The 19,827-nt window shown below is 35.9% G+C and overlaps 2 protein-coding genes and 1 long non-coding RNA gene across 10 annotated transcripts in view; 2 read left to right on the forward strand and 1 right to left on the reverse strand.

Moving 5' to 3' along the window:
* The window catches only part of LOC147845236 (uncharacterized), a 934,973-nt gene that overhangs the window by 738,580 nt on the left and 176,566 nt on the right, over positions 1-19,827 (reverse strand). The gene's annotated exons all lie outside the window — the stretch shown is intronic.
* LOC148682364 (uncharacterized) lies at positions 2,669-5,092 on the forward strand. The gene is made up of 4 exons (XR_015942913.1): positions 2,669-3,223; positions 3,472-3,703; positions 3,807-4,124; positions 4,307-5,092. It is a non-coding gene; the product is annotated as an uncharacterized LOC148682364 (long non-coding RNA).
* The window catches only part of LOC101882744 (NLR family CARD domain-containing protein 3-like), a 297,907-nt gene continuing 283,659 nt past the window's right edge, over positions 5,580-19,827 (forward strand). Inside the window, exons 1-5 of one of the 2 annotated variants that reach the window (XM_088649635.1) lie at positions 5,580-5,666; positions 14,230-14,508; positions 14,844-16,665; positions 17,224-17,397; positions 17,535-17,708. In XM_088649635.1, coding sequence (XP_088505761.1) covers positions 14,250-14,508; positions 14,844-16,665; positions 17,224-17,397; positions 17,535-17,708 — 2,429 coding nt within the window. In that variant the 5' untranslated portion in view covers positions 5,580-5,666; positions 14,230-14,249. Of the gene's footprint in view, positions 5,667-9,529; positions 9,632-14,229; positions 14,509-14,843; positions 16,666-17,223; positions 17,398-17,534; positions 17,709-19,827 lie in introns of those variants that run through there. The other variant, NM_001444813.1, reaches the window with a different exon arrangement.

Here is a 19,827-nt window from a genome sequence, read left to right on the forward strand (position 1 = left end):
ATAGGACTGGATGGACAAGAAACAAAAATATTCCAATACGCAGATGATACCACTCTTTTAATGAAAGATATCGAAAGTGTAAAGAAAGCAATGCAAATAGTGCAAAAATACTGTCGAGGATCAGGAGCAAAAATAAATGAAAGTAAAACGGAATACATGAGATTAGGAGAGGTAGGGAATTTAACAGAGCTGTTCACTTTTAAAGAAACTAAAGAAATTAAGATTTTAGGAGTTTTAATGGGGAAGGATGAAAAGAAAGCAGATGATACAATGTGGGAGGAAGTGCTGGGAGGGATTGAGAAAAGACTAATATTTTGGAAAAACAGGACATTAACATTAAAAGGGAAGGTTTTAGTGTTAAATGTTTTAATGGTGTCAAAGCTGTGGTATATTTTATATGTGTCTGCAATGCCGATGTGGGCGGTAAAAAGGCTAAAAAAATGTTTTTTAGATTTTTTATGGGAGGGGAAACCAGCAAAAATTGCACATGCTACTTTAATAGGGGAAGTGGATAAGGGAGGACTGGGGTTGATGGATGTAGAACAAAGAAAAAATAGTTTGAGGGTCAAAATAATAAAAAAGTACTTTGACAAAGGAACTGAAGCATCGTGGAAAGGAACTGTGGGATATTTTTTAAATAAATGTGGTAATTTTAATTTGGGGGACAGTATTTTATGGATGAAAACAAAACACTGGATGGCGGAGAGGGTGCCGGATTTTTATAAAGAATTGTTAAGAGCTTGGGGCAAATTTTTAAACAATGTGCATTTTAAACCTCTAGGGAGAGAGAACATTTTAAATCAGCCTCTTTTCTTAAACAACTGCATTTTAAATCAAGGGAAGGAAATTTTTTTAAAGAAATGGTGGGTGGCAGGAATAGTTAAAGTAAGGGATATTTTATATGAGTTTAAAGAAGGTTTTTTACCAGTACAATGCATTATTGATGCCATGGAAGAAGCAAAGGAAGAATATAGCAGACAAGAAATAAAGAATAAGTACGGAATAATTAAAACTGCAATCCCTCAAGAATGGATTCAAAAAATTGAAAATAAAGAAGATGACGTTGATGGAATGGAAGTGTATGTGAGAATAGGGGAGAAATTGAATGACTTTAAGGAATGTACTGTGAAAAGTTTTTATTGTGTTTTTAGGGATGCAGTTTTTAAGAAACCTGTGGCAAATGAATACTGGATGCAAAAATACGAGATAACAAATGAGAACAACATATGGGAAAACATGAGAGGTATTTTTATACAAACAAAACTGGCAAACTTAGAATATTTTATAAGACACAGAGTGATTTTTACTGATGCCATTTTAAATAAAATTGGGATGGAACAAGATGCAACATGTAAAGTGTGTAACGAAGATGATGAGGGGCTTTTACATTTATTTTTACATTGCAAACAGTTGGATGATTTTAATGAAAGATGTAAAGAAATGATCTCAATATTAAAAGGGGAGGAAGAAACGGAATGGAATAAGGTTTTAATGTTGGGATTGGAAAATGAATGTGCATGTAAAAACAAAAAGCTAATTAACTTGCTGATAATGTTGATGAAAAACGCAATATGGGAAAGAAGAGTTGTAATGAGGAAGGAAAAAGTGCGACTAAATGTATGGAACATTTTTAAAAGAAAATTCGTAAAGTATGTACAATGTTTGTTTTATTATTTTTATCATGAAGAAAAAGTTGATGTTTTTTTACAATGTTTTTACGGTTGAAGTATGTCAGATTTTACAGTACTGTGAATTGGACATTTCTCTTTTAAAGGACTGAAAGGACCCTGGAAATAAGACCATCAACCACTAATTGACTTCTTTTAGAATGAGACATCTTGTGCAAATATGTGTAAAATGTTAAATTGTAATTGTATGAACATTTCCACATTTCCTAATAAAAATTTAAAAAAATCTCATGTGAACTCAGAAGTAAAGCAGGGTTGGGCCTGGTCAGTACTTGGATGGGAGACCGCCTGGGAATACCAGGTGCTGTAAGCTTTTTGAATTACGTCATTTAGCAGCTAATACACTTCCCCGTGTCACAGCTCTGCTGCTAGTATCTTTTCAAGCATTAATTTTCTTTGGGTGGGGTGGGACAACAGAAAACACGGGTAAACAATTGAGGGGACAAGGGCGTTGCTTCTGTCTATGCTGTGTCAATTTAAGCTGAGCTGTGCTCGGCTCCTGGTGCTGCACCTGTTTCTAATAGGCAACTCTTGATGGCCTCCCTCACTTACGGCTATCCCACCCTGAGCACGCCCGATAGTTGGTACGTTCCAGGAAGTGTTTGTGGCAGTTGTCAAGGGAGAAAGGCTCCCCCTTTTCTTTGTTTATTTACGTTGTTTTTTAGGACTTTTTGTTAGTTTAAACCACCTGACAGCAGCAAAAGTGCTAGCTGGAAGGTGGTTTCACCTTCTTTTGTTTTTGCTACACCTGTTTTTATTTCTTTAATAAATATGGCTTTTTGCAATTAATCATGATTACAAAAAAGTGTGATTAGTTATTTAAAAAAAAAAAAAAAAAATATATATATATATATATATATATATATATATATATATATATATATATATATATATATATATATATATATATATATATATATATATATATATATATATAAGTATAAAATATTTTTTTCCATATGTGGTGTTATTAAATTAGTCTAAAAATGTATTAATCAATAATAAAAATGTTTTTAGGGAGATGACTGCTGCCCTTAATCCTCGCTTCCGACCCCCATCCAGAGATGATTTGTCCAACACTTTTATTCCTGCATGGTACTCTGTTGAGAAACAAAATGTTATTCAGGAATTAGCACAAGTGAGTAAGGCTGCTATCACATGTGATGGGTGGACCACTATTTAACAATCACTGTGCGCTACATCAGTGAGGGACACATTAAGCAAAAAGTGCTAAACACCAAACCTGTGTATGAGTCACAAACAGGCCTTGTGGTGGCAGATGAAATAAATGGCATTATGGAGGAATTTCAGATAAACACTAAAGTTGTAGCTGCCACAGTAGACAATGCCAGCAATATGGATGTTGCACTGAAGAATCTTAAGCTTTTAAAGGTGGGGTGCTTTGCTCACACCCTAAACCTGGCCGCACAAAATGTTTACAGCATCAGTGCTATTACAAAGTGGTGTTCCAAACTTCGGGCTGAGAAGGTCCTCCATGGCAAAGATTGTGTTGCGGGAAAAGCAACAACTTCTCAGTAAGTAGAACTTTCTCATTAAGTAATTCTCAGAAAGTAATGTTTGTTTTACACATATTTTTCTTCTTCAGTAGATTGAAATTAAAATTTTGCATTTTTTTTTTAGTAAAATAGTGATAACAGTAAAAATAGCCTTCGGGCTAATTCTGGTGCATTGGCAGAAATGCTAATAAATGTACACGTCCCTGCCAAATAAACAAACAAATAAATAAATTATTCTTATCTAAATATTTTATTTTGTGCCTCAGACTGGAAAGACTCACAAATGATGACTTCCAGAAAGCAGAGGATTTTGTTAAAAACATGAAGCTTTTGTACACCTCAACCCTCTGTGTATCCAGTGAGAAGTCTCCCACATGTGGCCAAATTCTTCCCATACTGGCTAAGCTGGAGGAGCATTTTAAAGTGGCTGAAGAGGAGACTATGTTCATCAGTACTTTGAAAGTGAAAGTCTGGGAAGATCTGGAGAAATGATATCAGGTATTTTTCATTTTCATTAAGTGCTTATGCTTAAAAAAAAAGAAAGTCAAATCACATCATTTTAACTATAAAACACTAAATAGTTTGTCATGTTTTATTACAGGATAAAGACATTAAGAACTTCCTGCAGGAAGCCACCTTGATGGACCGTCGCTTTAAAAGCAACCTTGAATGTGCAGTTGCTGCAGATGCTTGGGGCCGGTTAGAGAAAGCACCAGTTGACAGTGCAACAGCAGAACCGGTCTTTTATCCTCAGTCTTATTTCCCATCTATGCTATGTTACAGTTTCTACAACAAAGTATTGCTGTTAATATGTGCAACATCATTTCTCCAGCTTCTAATGGAGCACAACTTTGAGGAAGAATCTGAAGATAGATTGGATGACAATCAGGAGGATGAGTCACTGAATACAGAGGAACATGTAAGTAGTATTGAAATGCTTAAATATAAACTTAATACAGTATATTATATAAATATACTTTAATATATATATATATATATATATATATATATATATATATATATATATATATATATATATATATATATATATATATATATAAAATAAATAAATTTTGAAACAAGTTTGTCTCTTTTTGCCAGTCTCCATATCACAAGATATGTGCCAAGAAGTCAGCCCTGGAAGAGCTGTTTGAGAATGAGGACTGGGAATTACTTCAGGCAACAACATCAAGAAGTGATCCCGTCACCGTAGCTGAACAGGCCCATAATGAGATTACAATCTACCAAGGTCTACCTTCAACCTCATCAGGACAAGACCATGTAACTTAGTGGTGGGGAAAGAGGGACAGTCTTCCCATATTGTCTGCTCTTTCAAACACATACCTTTGTGTGCAGGCCTTATCTACACCTTCTGAAAGGGTTTTTTCCTGTGCAGGCCATACAATAAGTCAGGAAAGGTGTCGTATTTTGCCAGAAAAGGCAAATATGGTGATATTTCTGCAAAAAAACTGCTAAAAATTGAAGCAGTTAAATTATTGTTGCTGGGTTTGGTGGCATATTTGTTGCTGTGTTTTGCATTTACTTATATAATTATATATACTTTACACTTTTAATTTAATGTTTAATTTCAAACATTCAACTTTTTGTTGAATTAAATTGCGTTTTTCTTGAGTCATCCTCATCCACCATCATTTTGTGGCTTTTGTGAAGTATCGGTTCAGGCACCGTTTTGGCACGGTCTCATTTTAAAAGTATCGATTTGGCACCGGTATCGAAAAAAACCCAAACGATCCCCAACTCTAATAGCGAGTATAGACTATTAAAATAAGAGTTTGAAAACACCTTCAGAAATAGACAGATAATACATGTACATTCAAATTATGTGTTGCAAACAATGAATAAATGACAAACTACAACATTTTAACTAAATGTAATACTGTTTAATGGTTTTCTTAATTTTTCCTCTGTTTAAACATTATTCAATTGTGTGTGCTGTTTCTCTTCACTGTGATCTTCAGTTATTTTGTTCAGTTAGTTACAGTTTTGCCTTTGGTACTGACTAATCTATTGTATAAACACACTCACTGAATATTAATGAACAGCATCCTATAGAAAATAATAATAATAATATAATAGAGAGATCTGTATGAGGTTTACTCATTTATATATAAAACTCTAATCTTATTTATAGGTTTAACATTTTTCTAAATATTCTTCAGAGACCTCTCAGATTTCATGTGAAGTACCTTCTCTAAATCTTCCTTCAACACACTTGTGCTTAGAGAAACTGCACAGGTATCTTCAGCTCGTGGTTTGTGTTGACTTCAGAACACACATACAGTCTGTAGAATCTCATGAATATTCATGTCAGTGTCACTCAGTGGAGCCAATAATATTTCAGGATATACCTGTAGATCACATAGGTGTGTTTTATTGAAGTGAAGGAGTCAAAGAGCTCAGATTGTGTTCCTGCTGCACAAGAGCGTCTGTACTTCTGCATGTGAGTTTAACACTTCTACATTACGCTGATTTGTGGAGATGACGAAGGGGTTTTATATGTTTGAGTGTGATTTAAATGTCTGATCCTGAAGATCAAATCCTCAAACACTGATTAAACACTGAGTCAAACACGGTGATTTAAACACTGTGTCTAAAAGCTTTATTTTTAATCCCTTTAAAGTGTTTGTTGTCCTCTATAGCTCTATACTGACTCAGTAGTTTCAATAATTCAGCAATAAATATAACTCTAAACATTCAGAGTCATGAAATCAAATGTAAAGTTAAAGCTGCTGAAAAACAAGCTGACGATCCTTAGACAAAACTGCATTTAACCTTTAACCGTCAGAGTAACTCATTAACTAACCAAATAGCCTCTTTAGTAGATAGACATTTTAATACTCACTAAGTCAACAATTGGCTATCTTAAATCAAATGTGAAGTACCTGGGATGTCAGATCAAGGATTAAACCAACTGCATTCATGTTAAGGACTATATATATATATATATATATATATATATATATATATATATATATATATATATATATATATATATATATATTATATATATATATATATATATATATGTATGTATGATTGTTTCCTGAAAGCTCTGCTAAGGTCTGCAGTGGTGTTTTACTTGCAGTATGGCAGAGGAGCAAGTAAAGGGCTCTCTCTCAGAGAAACACAGGTATTGACTCTGTTTTTTACATCTTCTTCAGTTTGATTCTTCAGTTTACAGCTTCAACAAATGTGTTTAGATCATTCTAAATTACAGACAGCTTGATCTGGTGTCATATTTACCAGAGCTCAATATGAGTCATGTGTGCTGTTTCAAGAGTTCGCCCTTAGCTGATGATTGATTATGGAGCTTGTTTGGCATGCTGTCTGAAGGGATATGTTAAATGAGGGTGTATATGAGCTCAGGCAGAGTGTTACTGCTGCCGCAGTGGTGCGGAGGGAAAAGAAGCTCAGCGAGCTTCTCTGCTATTGCAGAGGTTCGGTGGAAGTCAATATTGGAAGGCAAGTACACTGCCGCAGAGGCGATTTAATAGCTGTGGTGGTGCTGGGGGGTATGTCGGTAGGTTTGGCTAAATGGAGATGTGTGTGGGCTCAGCAGAGCGTCACTGCTGCGGCAGTGGTGCAGAGGGAAAATAAGGCTCAGCGGAGCGTCTCTGCTGTTGCAGAGGTGCGGTGGTATTCAGTACTGGAGCCTTATGAGCAGGGGCGGACTGGCCATCTGGCAAACCGGGCACTTTCCCGGTGGGCCGACGCACTTTTTGGGCCGGGCTGATCATCGTCTTATGATCTGATCGGCCCATAAAAGGCTTTGCAGCCTATCGTTTTTTTTCTGCCTTATTAATTGACGCTCATGTGATCTGTGACTATGTGAAAGTAGATGCTTTTTTTCCCGGACAGACAGACCGGGCCGGCCCATGTGACACTCTGCAGCCCATTGGTTCTTTTCTTTACTGACATTGGGCTGGCCCAATCACAAACTCCTATTTTGGACTCAGTGTGAGCGTGCGTCGTCTGTGTGTATTTGTCAAAATAGTCGAGAGTCAGAGAGAAGAAACGCAAGGGAGGCGCAGAGAAATCGTGGGAAATACACCGGCGTTTCATTTAGCGATTCTGAAAAGTTCTCTGTTCATTCTAGTACACGGCTTAAGACCTTCAGCCAGTAGTTCAGTGGGTGAGCATAAACCCCAGGTGAGAGTATAGTGCATGTCAGACAGTTCATCTGCTGGATGATCTCATCTCACTATAGTTGTTAAACGTGATATTCATCTTGTTGTCTCTATCTAACAACTCTTATGTCTTTTGAATCACTTGTTCTCAGTTAACTGTTTTGGCTGAGTGCAAAGATAAGCTAATATATTAATTTATGTAACCACATACACTGATTCTGCACATTGACTGATTGCTTACCTTTATCGTTTATATTTAATGTACGTTATACTGTTATAATGGCTATTATTGATTATTAAAACTATATTATATAGTCTATATTATATATATATATAACTATATAGATATTCTGCAAATAAGACGGAGTAAAGTTAATTCTTTTGAATGGAAATGAAAGGAGACAGTTATATTTAAGCCCTGTTTTGTTATAAATATGCAGAGTGAAGATGCTCATATAAATATGCAGCTACACGAGGCTGTTTGGTGTCTGTTAATCATAATATCAAAATGAAACAAATTTGACTTATATTATGTTTTCATTGTTTAGATAGTGAAACAGAAAACAGGATGAGGTGAAAGAGGTTATAAAGTACACTGTTCCCTTTGAAGATTTACCCATGCATTAGCAGGCAGTTTTTGTTATGTTTATTATTGTATATAGGCTGAGTGAATAGTGTATTGAATAAGCTAAATTGGCTGTAGCGTATAAGTGTGTGAATGAGTTTGTATGGGTGATTTCCAATATTGGGTTGTGGCTGGAAAGGCATCTGCTGCATAAAATGCAGGAATAGTTGGCAGTTCATTCCACTGCAGCAACCCCTGATAAATAAGGGACTTATGCGAAGAAAAATAAATGAATGAATAGTGTATTTTTTAGAACTCAACAAATATCTTTATGGACAGTATACATTAATTAAATTGAGATTAAAGTTTGTATTTATTTATTTATTTCATATATATGGCTTTTGTGTTTTATAGAATATGAGTTGATAAAAATATTGGACGTGCATAGATAGATAGCATTTTGATTGAATTTAGTGGGCCGCTCTGGCCCAAAATGCCAGGGCCGATTTTTTGCCCCAGTCCAGCCCTGCTTATGAGTGCTCCAGCGGGAATGTTAAATGTTGTCAGTAGTGATATGTAGATATGAATGTGAATGAGGGCTCAGCTAGAGCGTCACTGCAGTTGCGGTGGTTCAGAACATCTTAAAACTAAAAAGTCTAGTGTGAACATGGCATCGGGGTGTGGGCTGTGAGAGTGGAAATGTATCCTTTGTGAAGAGTGTGAATGTATTTGGAATAGATGTGGAGTGTAATAAGTTGGATGAGGGTCAGCTTCTGGAGCCAGCAGTCATGATTTCTAAAATTGAGAAACAAAGAGAATCAGAAATTAAATCTTTACAACATAATATATGTACGGCAGATATGAAAAATTGCTTTAGCTGATATGCATGCGAGGTATCTTAATAAGGGCATGGGCAACTGTAAAATGGAAGAGCCTTTGTTAATGCATGGACCGATAGCTTCGTTGACACTATGTGCAAGGATGGTAGGGGTGGGCATTCATCCCCCCATGGGATGGCAGATGGATGAAGCTGAGGATGTGAGGTGTGGCTTGTCTGGTGGTCCTGGAAGACTGGTACCTCTTGAAGACTGAGCAGGTGAAGTCATAGTGGAGTTTAAACTTCTATTCATAGCAGTAAAGCAAGAAATAAATTTTCTTGCCATTTCATATCCTATCAATTGACCATTATAAGCTTATGGCACTTGTGTATGGACATATGAGTTACTCGTATAATCTTATAATTAAACAGCTATAAATTAATTTAATTTGTATTTATTTATTTATTATTTATTTGTTTAATTATTTATTAATAATTTATTTTAATATATCAACTGTATATTAGTAAAAACTGTGAATGGAATGTTAGTAAATGGCTTTACTTTAATCCATGAATAACATTGTGTTGGAATCTTAACTAAAGTAAAATCACGAGCGTATCTGGCCCAATTCTTCATAAAGACTTTGCGACAGAGTAAAAAGACAGGGCAGGACCATCTCCAGTTTTATAGAGCTCATTGGAAGGTAACGCTTCTCTTTACAGCTATTGGCTTAAAGAAGTGTCAATCAGGCCGTGCAAAAGATACAAAAAGCCCAGCGGCCATTTTGTTGATCAAATCACTATTGTTTATGACTTGAGATGCTGCTCTACTGAACGTATTTCAGCAAACAGCTGTTAAATGTTATGGATCTGTGGACAAGCAGGAAGCTTTAGAGGTAAGTGTTGTTTAAGTTGTTTTTGAAATTGTTGGAGTTATAGTTGTTTTTGAAGTATTAGTAGTAGTAATGGTTGTTCCGGGTTGTGGATTAACTGCTGATTGTGATACAGAGCGGTCTTCAAGACAAAGATGGTTAAAGTAAGATACTCTGGTTATTTATAGAGGTGAAGGAGTCATCTGATTGGTAAATCAGTGTTTGCTAATGTGGACCAGGTGCTATAAATCATAAGCACATGCTCCTCTCGAAATTAGTTTATAAATATACCACTTAAATTCAGTTATTTCACAACATACAAGAAACAACAAATTAATAAATCTGGATTGTTTCCTGGATTAAAATGAAAGCATTACAAAATGCAAACAGGAAGATGGAAACAATTTTGTGCACCAAAATATGTCATTACTCAAAAAATCATTGAAATGTATTTTAAAAGTGGGTCAAGATAGTCCAAACTAACATGGCCCACATATAAATTTTTAAAATCTGGCCCATGTCTTGCATGCTGCCTGAAAGACGGTGCCACCTCTGCCAAACCTGGCCAATGTTTGGCCCACATGCTGTAAACCAATGCTGGATGAATGCCTGCTCTACCAGCTTTATAACATATCTGGGCAAGAATTCTTGCATAGAGTTAAAGTTGGTTTTATATTCGCACATTCGTTCATTTAGAGGTCTCTATATTGTTTACGATGTTACTTTGAATATTCGATCGGAATTAGCATGCAAGTGTGACTTGAAAACAACATTAACACTGTAGATTTGACTGTGAACAATGTTGTACTTTGATAGTCATTGGCTGCTAATATGATTTCGCTGTTTAGAGCTTGCAAATAATACTTTTATGAAATTATATTATTATGGGAAAAGTCAGAATGTGTGAATATAAAACCAACTTTACCTCTTTAATTCTTGCTACCAGGGCACATTCTCAAGCTGCTGCAATGATCATCCAGTTCTTTTAAGAAGCAGCATAAACTGAGCTATAGGTGCCATGTGTGTCACTATAAAAACAACATGATTCAGATGATTCTGAGCATGTACAACTACATCTCAAGAGCTTTTATATTATATTAGTCTTCAGTTTTTTTTAGTGTTAACTTTTTTTTGCAATAATTCTACAACACTGTCAGATAAATATGTACTAATATGGTACATTAGGTATCACTGTGCCTTTAAAGGTCCATGACAGGCCCTTATTTTGTACCCTGTATGAAATATAAGATCTAAACTAGAGGTTCGGAAAGGTCCCTTTCAGGGTATTATTACAGTGATGGGTATTTGTACTCGTATTATGTAGTATGCCAGGGTCTTTTAACAGTGGACATATGTGTGTGTGTTTCTCCACCGATCTCACCTGTCATCTGAAGTCTTTTCCAAAACTGGTTTTATTTTCTAAAATGGTTCTGTTTAACCAGTTGAACGTCTAAATAAACACTACTGTATGATGATTCAGCACTGCAAATTTTAGATAGTAGATTTAACTACCTTAGAGTTAAAATTAACACTCCCTCAGAGTTTATATGGGAACCACTATAAGTGTTAACAATAACACTTTTGAAAGTGTTAACATTGTCAACACCAAGAGAGTGTTAATTAGCAAACTCTTATTGTGTAAAATATCTGTTAAATTTCCGAAAAAATACCAGCAGCTGTGGTTGCCAGAATCTTTCTGTGAAAAACATGGAAGTTTTATATAACTGTATAAATTAAAAAATAAAAACATATTTCATGAACTAATACAATGTTCAGTTTACAAAATCATAGCTAAGTGCAAAAAAATGTAAAGTCTTTAGATGCAATAATGTTTTCATGTGTGATTGCATTTAGCAAACAAATTTTGGCTGCATTAGTAACTACACAGTTACCTTTAAACAAAAGAAGATGCAGCATAACATCAAATACTCTTAGTTCATCTTGGACTTGAACAGAGACGCTATTATCCTCCACAATGGTGACACAAAAACCGTTTTGCTGTTTTTCTTTTTTTTTCATTTTTAGATTTTACGGAAAAATACCAGCAGCTGTGGTTGCCAGTAATCTGCTGTTTTTAACATTCATAAATTCAGTTTACAGAATATTTCTGTTAAAAACACATTCAACAGTCTGTATTTTTTTATCGATCTCACACTGCAAATTTTAGATTTGGTAGATTTAACTACCTTAGAGTTAAAATTAACACTCCCTCAGTGTTTATATGGGAACCACTATAAGTGTTAAAATAACATTTTTGAAAGTGTTAAAATTTTTAACACCCAGAGTGTTAATTAGCAAACTCTTATTGTGTAAAATATCTGTTAAATGTATGTCAAAATACTGGCAGCAGTGGTTGTCAGTAATCTGCTGTTTTCAACATTTTACATTCGTAAATTCAGTTTCCAGAATATTTCTGTTAAAAATACATCCCACAGTCTGTATTTTTCATTCGAACACACTTAAGCCCTAAATTCCAGAGCAAAATCCTAACTATTGTCCTCACTACAGAGGGCTGAACACTCAGACAGTGATGAAGTTAATGAGACAATTAAGTGTCTAATTAAAGGAGGATTGAGAATTGTTGATGAACAACTGTTAACAAGCAGAATCACTGAAGGACAGAAAAACACAAACTAAAACCAAAGATGAAATCAACTGAGAAAAAAAAACTCTAAATAAAATAATAATTAATAAAAATAAAACAAATTACACAATAAATTTTTTTATTTTTCAACATCTGTAAAAAAAAAAAACTCATCACATTAAACAACTTATCATGGAGCTTCACCTATTACTGACCTGTGACTTTATTTCTGTCATGTGAACAAAAGCTCTTAATGAAATTTCTGTTGTTCATTTGAAGTCACCATGATGGAGGACAGAGTCTGCTTTAGTCAAGCTCTTCAACTTCTTGCTATAAATATCTTTTATTTTGGCTGCTATAGTAAGTGTTAATCACTATTTATACATATAGCATGGAAAGCCAAACGAAAATTAAAGTGTCAGTCTGAAGAGAATATTTATGATATCATAACCTTCTTTTCCTGCTTGTTTTTTTTTAACTTCAGTATCATGTTAGTTATGTTCGAAAAATAAATAATATACATAAATGAAACAACTGAAGCTCCAATAATTAATGACTTTATAACAGGTTTAAAACCACTGTCTACAAGGAAAATGTTTGATCTATGGCAGAACTCAAAAACACCCAGACATCAACAATTAGTCTTTGAATCTCAATGATGGTGACAAACAAAAAAATAAAAATCAAGTAAAAAAAACACTCTACTGAAATATCACCTCCCAAAAACAACACAAAATAAAGGAAAAGAAAGAGATTGTAAGAACATAAAGCTGCATAATTTATTCATGCTGCAATGCATGCTGGGAGCTTTGTACTATGCTGGCACCCAGCATGCATTGCGGCATGAACTATGCAGCTTTTTTTTTAGCAACCACGGTTGAGGTTCATATCCTGATTCTTGATGTCTGTGTTTCATGTAAGCAAGCTGGAGCTTGAATGTTTAGTGCATGAAACTTTAATTATTAATTGCATCCTAATTGCTTGTTTAATCTTCTATGAAGAGCAGCAAACTGCCAGTAGTATTGTCCCATGCAAATTTAATGCAATTATGTTCGCATATTTTTATGAATCAACTTAATAAACACCTGAAATTAAATCTATAACAATTAAGCACAAACAGTATAGTTTCTCTTGACTATTCTTGCTATAACTGATGAGTTTAAGAAACACAGCTATAACAGTCAGAGAAACATTAGGATATAAGAGTAAAGCTTCAAGAGCTCAAATAAGCAGCCTCTGATCTCCATGATGGTGAGGTCAAATGAAATATTTTTAATAAAAAAATATAAACCTCTGTTCAGTGTCAAATATTCTTACAGAAATGAAGTCAAACTGTAATCAGTGAAGCTGCTTATACTATTATTTAATGGAGTTGTTTAATCCTCTGTTTTAATTCAGCTGGTTTGGTGTGAGGCTGTGTCTGTAGTTTTTTTTCTTCCTTCAATTTCTTATTCCTTCAGTGATTGTGCTTGTTAACAGCAGGTGTTCAACAGCAGGTGTCTCAATTCACTTATTTGTGGTCATTCCCTCTGTCTAGTGGACTAAACTAATTGACTAATTTAAGGGCCAGGTGAATGAGGGTGTGGCAAGATTTCAGACACTCTGATTAGTTTCTCAAATACAAGGGTTTTCTACAAAGGTAGATACTTTACTCTGTGTGACAAGGAGGCAAATCAGCTTCTAACGCCGAGAGGGTTATTTTACCTTTATCTAACTCTAAAATTTTAACACTTTACTCTGAATTACCACAACACTTGAAATTTAACACCAATGAATTTGCTGTGAGGAGATAGAGTTACAGAGCTTCTGCTCAAAAAAAGAATTAAAGTAGATAAACAAGAAACATCTACATTATTTCTGGTTAGTAAGAGCCACTTAAAAAAGTGGCAATCAATTTTCAATATTTAGCTTTCTGAAATGTGATTTTTTTTTTACAGGGTAATTGCATTATTCAAATAAATAATAAATGCTTAGGTCCATATGTTAATTGTGAAACTAATGCAGATTTTGTTGCTCTTGTTGTTGTCTTGTTCTGTAGCTGTGAGTAGGTGAAGCACCATGGCGAATGTTAAACAGCTGCTCGACAACTCACTGGATGAACTGTTAGAAGCTGAACTAAAGAAGTTTCAGCGGTGCTTAGTAAATGACCATAGAGATATTTCAAAAGCTGAAATGGAGAATGCAGACAGGTTGGATACAGTGGATAAGATGGTGTCATGTTTTGGATCAGAAAGAGCTGTGAAGATCACAGTGAACACCCTGAGGAAAATAAAGCAGAATCAATTGGCTGAAGAGCTGGAGAATACACAGAAGCAAGGTAATGTTTAATTCCTTGTCAAAATTTAGAAATGTGATTATTTAATTCCATGTTAAAACCCTGTCCTAGCAATTTTTTTTTGAGTCAGATGTATTGTCATAACATTTATTGCACAGCTTCAGATGTCTTAAATTCAGCATTGCTATGGACAACAGTGATGGTCAATCATGATGCTAATGCATGTAAATGGGTGCCTGAATTTCACATGATCAACATTTATATGTTTGTCTTAGTTCATCTAAATTTTTTTATATGTGTAATTGTTTTTTTTTCATAAAGGGAAGCTTGAGGGCATAATCATGTTTTACTTAGTTTTTTTCCTCTCTCTTGTAAAGGTGCAGCTTCAGAGAGCTGTAAATCCCCTCCTGTTGATTACACAAACACCAGCCGTGAACTAAAGGAGAAGTTAAAGGAGGACTATAAGCAGATATTGCTTGGTAATTCACAGACGGGTCACCAGAAGAAGCTGGATGATATTTACACTGATCTATATGTGGTGGAGAACAAGACTGGAGGAAGAGAAAATGACCATGAGGTGATACAGATAGAGTCAAAATACAACCAACAGACAGCCAAGGATAAACCACTCAAGTGTAACGACATATTTAAAGTTCAGCCTGACACAGGTCAACAAAACAGAAGAGTCCTGACACTGGGGATCGCAGGAGTGGGAAAGACTGTCTCTGTCAACAAATTCATCCTTGACTGGGCTGAAGAAAAAGACAATCAGGAAATAGTCTTCATATTTCCACTGCCGTTCCGTAGACTGAATCTGATTAAAGAAGAAAAGTACAGTCTCATAGGTCTGCTTAACAAGTACTTCTTTAGTAGACCGGGAGGACTGAGCTCTCTTCCTGAAGAACATTGCAAGGTCATGTTCATCTTTGATGGACTGGATGAATATCGCTTTGAATTGAACTTTGAAGAGGATTATGGCTTTACTGATGTTGATAAGGAAATGACAGTGAATAAGATAGTTACAAATCTCCTAAAGAGACAGCTGCTTCGCTCTTCCCTTATCTGGATCACATCCAGACCAGCAGCAGCCAGTCTGATACCCCAAACCTACATTGATCAGGTGACTGAGTTGCGAGGATTCAATGATGAGCAGAAGGAGCAGTACTTCATCAAAAACAGCAGTCTTGAGGTTGCTGGAAACATCATCAGCCACATCAAGAAATTCAGGAGTCTGTATATCATGTGCCACATCCCCGTCTTCTGCTGGATCTCTCTCACTGTTCTTCAGCCTCTGCTGGGTCAAGAGAGCAATGAAAAAACACCCACAACTCTCACAGAGATGTACATCAACTTCTTACTGTCTCAAAAGCAACAGATGAAAGAAAAATACAGCAACAACTCTGAACCTAAAGCCAAGGCCTGGTCTTTTGAAGACATTGTTCTGAAGCTGGGGAAACTGGCCTTTGAACAGCTGGAGGAAGGACAACTGATTTTCTGCAAAACAGATCTGGAGAAGTGTGGACTAGATGTCAAGGAAGGGTCTGTGTTCTCTGGATTATGTACTCGAATGTTTCAGGAGGAAAACCCCATTTCAGGGGAACAGGTGTACAGTTTTGTTCATCTCAGTGTTCAGGAGTTCATTGCTGCTCTCTTTGTGTTTTTCACTTACAACAACAAGAAAGAAAATCCATTTCTTGAATCCAGGAAAAAGGAACTGACATGGAAACTCTCTACAAAGACCCTGTTTAAACTTCATAAGGATGCAGTCGAGAAAACTTTACAAAGCAAGAACGGACACCTGGACCTTTTCCTTCGGTTCCTGCTGGGTCTCTCACTAGAGTCTAATCAGAGTGGCCTGAAGCAGCTCCTCCCAGAACTGAAGCGCAAAACTGAAAATATCAAACACACGACTGACTATATCAAAGAGAAAATAAAGAAGGAGAAATCAGCAGAGAGGACCATCAACCTCTTCCACTGTCTGAATGAACTGAAAGATGACTTTGCAGAGGAACTCCAGAAGAGTCTGAGCTCTGGAAAACTTACAAGACAGGATCTGTCCTCTGCTCAGTGGTCGGGTCTGGTGTTTGTGCTTCTGATGTCAGAAGAGACTCAAGAGAAATTTGAACTGCAGAAATACAGAAGATCTGATGAAGCACTGATGAGACTGATACCAGTGGTCAAAAACACCACAAGAGCACTGTAAGAGTTTTCTGGATACACTTATGCCCATTTTACACATCGATTTGCAGCACATCTGCAACCCATGAGTCATATACATGCAGAGCAGAAACAGCACAGACTATTTGTGCTTTCACATCAAACATGTATTACTGATCTCCTGCTGTATACAATATCTGTTCTCCTTATGTTTACTCCATTTTCAGACATTATTTTCAATACTTTGATTCTTTTACACAATACAATAATCTAATCTCACCTTTCTTTAACGCATATAGGTATAGATGGTGTGCATTTCAAAACTGATAGCTCTAATATGTTAACATGAGTTTGAAAAAAATAGAAAGTTTTTAATAATGATAACTAATAATTAATTATCACACAAAAATGTAAATTGTTAAGTAAAGAATACTTTTATGTTTATTTTACTGCCTTGGATTCTCCCTTAAATTCAGTGTTTACAGAGTCCATACAGTGATTTTACCTTTGCCTTAACTAAAAGACAACATTCAAGTGTTTTTGTCTCTGCTCTGGATTAATAGGTAAATGCAAAATCATTATTTCTGTTTTTCCTCACAGGTTACAGTTCTGTAATCTCACTGTTCAGTCATGTGAGAGTTTGTCTTCAGCTCTACAATCCTCAAACTGTGTCCTGAGAGAGCTGGACCTAAGTAACAATGACCTGCAGGATTCAGGAGTGAAGTTTCTCTCTGATGGACTGAAGAGTCCAAACTGTAAACTGGAGACACTGAGGTCTGAATTCAAACACCTGATTGATTGATTGATTGATTGATTGATTGATAGATTGACTGATTAATTATAATTATTATTTACATTAAGTGAATGACAAAAAATACACTGTAAATTTGATTTATGTTCTTATTTCTTAGATTGGTCATGTGTAATCTCACTGTTCAGAGTTGTGAGAGTTTGTCTTCAGCTTCACAATCCTCAAACTGTGTCCTGAGAGAGCTGGACCTGAGTAACAATGACCTGCAGGATTCAGGAGTGAAGCTTCTCTCTGATGGACTGAAGAGTCCAAACTGTAAACTGGAGACACTGAGGTAAATGATTCTCAGCTCAACAATTACTACAAAACGATTTCTTAATAGCCCACATTATTTCATATTAGGGCTTTTTGTGTTGTCATGTTGCTGATTGGAGGAGCAGCAGGTAATCTTAGGGTTTATTGAATCAGAATGCAAAACTGAATACAGTGCAGCAGAAAGCCCACTGGTGTCCAGACACAGCTCTCTGAGCTCCTGTAAATAAAAATGTTGAACACTTGCTCTGAGTTCTTCCTGCTCTTCTGCTGTGGAGCTGACACAGATGACTGGTGCTGTGTGTAGATGTTCTTTAACTTGACACAGAGTCTAAATATTGCTGTGCTCAAGTGCGCAGTGCTTCAACAGACGTGAGGCGTAAGAGTAATTACAATCATAATGGTAATTGTAAGATTCCCCTAAATTAGGCACCAGATTCAGATTTCCAGCGTGGGTGCAGCTGCAAAACTGAAACCAGACCATGGCCTCAGACTTCTAACACCTGCAAAACTGAAACCAGACCATGGCCTCATATTTCTGACACACACACACACATATACACAAAACCACAAGCACTTCTGCGTCTCATGCAAGCACATTTAAAAAAGGACAAAATGTTCTCTCAGTAATGAACTAACTGAACTCTCCTCATGTTTTCAGGTATATTAAATGTCGCCGTGTAGCTCATTAGTTTTAAGAAGACAAAGTCAAAAGTACAAATGAAAGAACACATGGAGCAAATCATGTCATCTAACATCTCCTGATCACTCCAGTTCACACACTTTCTATCTTTGAATATGTATTTTCTCTCACTGACTGCTGTTTACATGATGCACACTTTCCCTTACTGACATGTCATGTGCCTCGCTGATCAGCTTCTAATTGGCTGTTTCTGTTGCCAAGTGTCCAGCAGCAACAAGCACACATTGCTCTGTCACACACTGAACACACTTACAGTAGCAGCACAATTAAGAGATGCAACGATTATAGATTTTGGTTTTTAGGATTAACGTCTGAGAAATAATCACGGTTTCATGGTTATCAAGATTATTTAGCAATCATTAATTTCAGAGCACTACTAGTTTAGAAAATCACATGAAAACTACACATTTTAGTGTTATTCACTGCTGCTCAGTAACCAAATAATACAGCACAAAATAACACTAAAAACAAACACTAGTCCATTTCCGTCCCTGTGCTTAACCCCTTCCACAGCGCCTCGACAAGGACACACTGAGGCACTGTTTTTTCCACATGTCAATATTTATGCAATTACATCAAAAAGGACAAAAGTAATCTTGAAAAACTCTACATCAGTTTAAAGCTACATCCCCTAAGAACCCATTGAAGCTAGTTGTTTTTCAATGGAAAGCTTATAAAGAATGCTAAATTTGTGCAAGTTTTGCAGAAAACGCTTATTAGATATATAGGCATACATATCATGTAATAACAGCACACACACGCATTCATTGCTGTACATCACGGTTTATTTTGAAAGGTAAGAGTCCACAGAAAAACATCCCATCAAGCACATTTAATCCACCGACACAATAGTCTTGAATTAAGGATGGTTATTCAGTTATTATAACGTTTCTGCCAAAGACCTATTGTTTACACCATTTTACCATGGTACTTACATGCAAAAACAGAGTCTTTGGAGTAAAAGACCCGTCGATGTCATAGCTTACAGTGTTACAGATAAAATGAGACCACAAACTAAATAAAAAGTCAAAGTTATAGTTACTAAAATCTAAACAAAGCCGAGTGTTTTGACCGTCTACAAGTCTCTTAGTCATTGGTAATAACAAGTAATACAACAAGTAATAATTTTACACTGAAAATAAACGACAGAACAATAAATAATAAAAATAGGAATAAACAAAAACAGTATTTGTCCAATGCAGGGCATGAAATGAACTTTTTAACTTGGCAGCACCAGTGCTCCCAACTTCAAAAATGTAGGAGCACCAGAATAAATGTAGGAACGCCAGAATAAATGCAGGAGCACCAGAATAAACGCAGGAGCGCCAGAATAAATGCAGGAGCTCCAGAATAAACGCAGAAGTGTCAGAATAAATGCAGGAGCTCCAGAATAAATGCAGGAGCGTCAGAATAAATGCAGGAGCTCCAGAATAAATGC

The sequence above is a fragment of the Danio rerio genome, chromosome 4, assembly GCF_052040795.2.
Source record: "Danio rerio strain M-AB ecotype USA chromosome 4, GRCz13ab, whole genome shotgun sequence".
Classification (NCBI taxonomy): Eukaryota; Metazoa; Chordata; class Actinopteri; order Cypriniformes; family Danionidae; genus Danio; species Danio rerio.